The sequence below is a fragment of the Rhincodon typus genome, chromosome 19 (genome assembly GCF_021869965.1).
Source record: "Rhincodon typus isolate 14 chromosome 19, sRhiTyp1.1, whole genome shotgun sequence".
Lineage (NCBI taxonomy): Eukaryota > Metazoa > Chordata > Chondrichthyes > Orectolobiformes > Rhincodontidae > Rhincodon > Rhincodon typus.
In genome coordinates this window covers 6,203,614-6,209,242 of record NC_063350.1, presented here as the reverse complement: position 1 = coordinate 6,209,242, position 5,629 = coordinate 6,203,614, and the positions used below count along the sequence as shown (strand labels likewise).

Genomic DNA, 5,629 nt, shown 5'->3' with positions numbered 1-5,629 from the left:
GGTGACCCTTCCTCAGAACCAGTTCTGAGGAAGGGTCACCGGACCCGAAACGTTAACTCTGTTTTCTCCTCCACAGATGCTGCCAGACCTGCTGAGTATTTCTGGCAACTTTGTTTTTGTTCCATATTTTTACAGCCTCTTCCTCTGCTGTGTACATTTCTATGGACAAGGCCCTGATTAAACCCTCCTTGGAGACTGTGAGCAGATCTGGGAACCACACCACAGGCAGGATACACTCACTTTGGAGGGAGTACAGCACAGGTTTACAAGAATGATACCTGGATCATGAGGAGAGATTACACACGTTAGGCCTGTTTTCTTTAGAATTTAGAAGGTTTAAAGGTGATCTGATCGAAGTCTTCACGATATTAATAGGAAAAGACAGAATAGATAAAGATAAACTATTCCCACTGTTTAGCGATTCTATAACTGGGGGCGTTGTCTAAGAATTAGGGCCAGACTGTTGCAGAGAGGAGTTAGGAAGCACTTTGACACACACTAGGTGGGAGAGCAGTGGGTCAGTTGTTAATTTTAAATCTGAAATGGACCATAGGCAGTTACATGCAGTTAGGCTACAGCTTGGCCATAATCTGATTGAATGGTGGAACAAGCTCAAGATGCCAAATGGCCTTCTCCTGTTCCTCAGTATATACTGTGAGCTTGCTGCATAATTACCAGTGAGGGCTGGTTCTGGGTTATCATTTCCCTGCTCTCTGGGCAGTCTGGATGTTGCTGATTACCCAGAGGATCCTGCAGAGCAGAAGCTCCCCACTTCCAGTCAGTAACCCAGGGGGGAGGCAGCTGTGGTGTGCTCGGATAACAGATGCACTAGCTTAGAGTCCCAGAGCTTTCACGGCACTGACAGAGTCCCTTCAGCCCATTATGTCCATACCAGTCTTAAAAAAAAAACTGTCATTGCTAGAAATCAGAAACAAAAACAGAAGCATCACCGAACCTAAAACATTAACTTTGCTTTCTCTCTCCACAGATGCGGCCAGATCTGCTGAGTTCCTCCAACAATTTCTGCTTTTATTTCTGCTCCATCAATTCTAATCCCATTTCCCAGCCCTTGGCCCATGGCTCTGTATGCCTTGGCATTTTAACTCATCACCTAAATAGTTCTTAAACATCCTGACGGTTCATGGCTTGACTACCCTTTTAGGCAGGGAGATCCCGATACCCATCAAACTCTGAACGAGAAAGGTTTTCCTCAATTCCCCTCTGACCCCCAAGCTGCCCCCCCCCCCGCCCCCCAGTTATTGCCCCCTTCAACATTAACAGGGGGTAACATTTCTCCCTGTCTATGCCCCTCAGAACTTTGTACACCTCGATCCAACCACCCCTCAACCTTCTCAGCTCCAAGCTCTTGATAACAGCAGGTTTCCTTTCAGGAAGGAGTTTTGTTCGGGATTGGGGTATAGCAGCTGAGCATCTCCTATCTCTACCAGGATGGGGCCCACCTCCTCTCCATTTTGACTGATTTCCATGGGGTATGACTGTTGCCTGGAGCTCAGCCCCATCTCAGCGGGTCGCACTCCAGGACCCGGAACAGTAAAATCCAGGGTGAGATTCCCGTGCGGGCACACTGCACTGTCCCAGGTGCTGAGTTGAAATCTAGACCCTGGTGGACTTGAGAGACACAGAGGCGCTGCTCTGAAGCAGAGCAGAGAAGATCTTCCCCCAGTCTCCCGGCCAACGTTAATTCCTCAATCAACAGTCGCTTAAACAGAGCAGATAATCCGCCAGTTATTACACCTGTTCGTGGGAGCTTGCTGTGCGTGGATTAGTAGGTGCATATCCCGCATTAAAGCCCTGACCCCACTTCAGCGAAGGGCTTCATTGGCTGTGAAGTGCTTTGGTGTGTGCTGGGCCCGCGAAAGACACTATCGAAATTCAGATTCATTCTTCCATCCCTGAATCGTGACCCCAATCCCCAACTCCCCGCACCCTGCACTCCCAAAAGGTTATGATGTCCCCTTGGAAACCTGCTGAACCGGTCTGAAGTTGGGGAAGCCTTACGACTTAGCTCTGAATCCCTCTCCCCACCTTGTTCCTGCAGCCACACGGGGGAGAAACCCTTCCAGTGCATTGTCTGCGGCCGGGCCTTCGCTCAGAAATCCAACGTCAAGAAGCACATGCAGACCCACAAGGTGTGGCCGTCTGGGGTGTCCCACTCCTCTGTCTCCATGCAGGTGCTCACTGTCAACTCAGAGGAGGTGGGCGAGCGTGAGGAGAACGAGGCTACAGGTCAGCAGCGCCAGGGCTGGGGAGGTGGGTCGGTGTTCTCCTGTACCCTCGGCAGCGATCACACCATTCAGAACCGTTTCCGCCTCTTACTCCCTGAGAAAGCGTAGTCAGTCAGAGCCCAGCGAGACTCCAGTAGTAACGGGCAGAATCTGGAAAGTCACAGAGAAATGCAATGAGGAATACGAAGGACGTTGTTGACAAGAACTGGGTGGCTCAGTGGTTAGCACTGGTGCTTCAGCATCAGGGACCTTGGTTCGAATCTACCCTCGGACGACTGTCTGTGCGGAGTTTGCATATTCCCCCCCTGTATCTGTGTGGGCTTCCTCTGGGTGCTCCGGTTTCCTCCTACAGTCCAAAGATGTGCGCATTAGGTGGATTGGCCATGCTAAATTGCCCGTAGTGTCCAGGGATGTGCGGGCTTAGGTGGGTTAGACATGGGAAATGCATGGTTACAGGGATAGGGTAGGGGGGTAGATCAGAGTGGGATGCTGTCTGGAGGATCGATGTGGACCTGATGGGCCGAATGGCCTGCTTCCATGCTGTAGGGATTCTTGAAAAAGAATGTTATGGTACACAGCAATGGGGATTGAATATAAGAGTGGAGAGGATGTGCCTCAGTTATACAGGGCATTGGTGAGACCCCATCTGGAGTAGAGTGTAACAGACTGGTCACCCTACATACAGAAGGATGTTACTGTGTTGGATGCTGTTCAGAGATGGTTTATTAGACTAATCCCTGCAATGAGCAGATTACCTTGTGAGGAAAGACTGGACAGACTGAGCCAGTAACCTCTAGAGGTTAGAAGAGGCAGAGGTGAGTTAATTTAGACAGATAAGACCGTGAGGGGGACTTAACAGGACGGAAATCGAAAGGATGTTTAATCTTGTGACAGCATCTCGAACTTGGGGTCATAGTTTAAAACCAAGGGGTCACCAATTTGAAACAGATGGGGAAAGATGTTTTTCTGGCAGACTGTTTGGGTTTTGGTTGTCCTTCCTTGAAAGGCAGTAAATGCAGAATTGTTAAATATTTTAAGGCAGAGGTAGATTGATGACCAGGGAGGTGAAAGATTCTCGGGAGTAGGCAGGAATGTAGCGTTGAGGTTAAAATCAGATCAACCATGATCTTATTGAATTGTGTGTTGGGTGGGGGGGGCTTGAAGTGGCCTATTTAGAGAACTGAGAGGCCCCTCCCTCATTGGCTGGAGCTCCTCTGTGTCAAAGTAACAAACCAAACTGACATCTGATCAAGGCCTTGTAGTCATGTGGGAAATGTTGGAGTCTATTACTGTTGAGTTGTTACAGAGCACTTTAGAAAATCATTTGATACAACAGGGTTTCATGGGAGGGGTTGTGGGGGAGTGTTACCTGAACAATTCATTAGGGTTTTTTTGAGGGGGGAAATGTCATCAGTGATCTGGCTAATGATGTTAAATACTGGCTTTCCGCAAGAGTTACAACAGGATAGTACATTAAAGGTTAATACACAGAATAAGGGCCTCTGATGTTGTGGCTAATTCATTAGCTTGGTAGAGATGAATGTTTTGTTTCTTTATTCCTGTGTGCGATGTGGGTATCATTCACTGCCCCGTCACTAATTACCCTAGAACTGAGAGGTTTTGTAGGGTAGTTGGGAACTATCCCCATTGCTGTGGGTCTGGAGTCACATGTAGGCCAGACCAGGTAAGGATGACAGATTTCCTTCCCTAAAGGGCATTAGCAAACCAGATGGGTTTTTTAAGATTAAGGCTTAAAGGCCATCAGCTAGGGTGAGATATGAACCCATTTCAGCAAAGAGTTGGGATAAAAAGGAGGTCTTTTTTTTCAAGTCGTTAGGGCTGTAAATAGTCAAGTATTGCAAGGACCAGTGCTGGGTCTCAGCGATTTAGGGTTTGATTCTGAGGGGTTCATTTGGGTAGAGTGTGCTGAAGGATGTGTTGAAGAGGCGGCTTCAATCCCTGCCTGGGCTGGAGTAGTTTGTAAATGTGCTGTCTCCTCATGTGGCCGTAGTTTCCCCCAAAGACCTGTTACCAGCCGTTTGTCTCTCTGTAGTGGAGTTAGGTACCCAGAGTCCATGTGGGTGATGGCGAATGACTGTACAAAATATAGGAGATATTGGAAGGGTTGATGCTGAGAGAAAGCTTTCTCCAGCAGGAGAATTTAAAACCCAGTGATTCCCTCTCTGAATAAAAGCTACACCTTTTCAGACTGAGATGAGGACTTTCACTTGAGAGTTTTTCATTTGGTTATTCACTTGAGGCGATGGCCTAGTGGTATTATCGCTGGACTGTTAATCCAGACCCCCAGATAACATTCTGGGGCCTGGGTTTGAATTCCGCCACGGCAGATGGTGGAATTTGAATTCAATAAAATATCTGGAATTAAGAATCTAATGATGACCATGAATCCATTGTCAATTGTTGAGGAAAAACCCATCTGGTTCACTAATCTCCTTTGGGGAAGGAAACTGCCATCCTTTCCTGGCGTGGCCTACATGTGATTCCAGACCCACAGCAATGTGGTTGACTCTCAACTGCCCTCTGAACAATTAGGGATGGGGCAATAAATGCTGCCTAGCCAGTAATGCCCTCATCCCATTAATGAATAAAGAAAATTTGTTGGAGAGTTGTGATTTGTTGGAATATTTAGAGACTGGATGTTGTTGAGTGTTGTCACATTTAGATGAGTTCTTCAGCATTTTAGTTCTCCCTCCCTCTGGTCGATAGAATGTCAGGGGCAGGGGTGAGGGGCAACAGGGTGAATGAGGCTGTTGTCAGACATGTTTAACAAGCCCTTGTATCTCTTCCTCCCTCCCCCGCCTCTCTCTCTCATCCTCTTTATTCGTGCACCTGCCTTACTGTATGCCTCGCCCCTTTCTGCCTCCTCTCCCATTTCTCTCCACCCCCACCCACTCACTTTTAACCCCCTCTCCCCATCCACTTCTCTCTTCACTCTTCCCACTCTCCTTGTCCCCCGTCTCTCCAACACTCCTCCCCACCCCAATCTCTCCCTCCCTGCCACCCCCCGCCCACACCACCGTCTCCCCTCCTCCCCACTCTCTCCTGTCTGTAAAGTCGTCACCCCCCTCTCTCCTCAATCTCCACTCCTTCCCCTCTATCCCCCCTAACCCCACTCCAAATTCCACTTAAAGCAGAACTATCGGAGAGCCCTGAGCAGCAGGCACTGGTGAACTCGGGTGAGGCCGGTGCCGCTGGCGTTGCCGGTGGTGAGGTGAAGCAGATGGTGGTGATTGACAGCTCCTACCAGTGCCAGTTCTGTCCCGGGAAATTCGTCACTTACTTCCAATTGAAGTCCCACATGATCCAGCACAAGAACCAACAGGTACTGCTCTCCTCATGCTGCTTCACTCCTGGCATGTCCC

General features: G+C 48.9%; 1 protein-coding gene across 1 annotated transcript in view; it reads left to right on the top strand.

Annotated features, from left to right (window-relative positions):
* LOC109921575 (zinc finger protein 341-like) overlaps positions 1-5,629 on the top strand; it is a 29,014-nt gene that overhangs the window by 3,289 nt on the left and 20,096 nt on the right. Inside the window, exons 4-5 of the mRNA XM_048608521.1 lie at positions 2,060-2,247; positions 5,399-5,589. Coding sequence (XP_048464478.1) covers positions 2,060-2,247; positions 5,399-5,589 — 379 coding nt within the window. The remainder of the gene's footprint in view (positions 1-2,059; positions 2,248-5,398; positions 5,590-5,629) is intronic.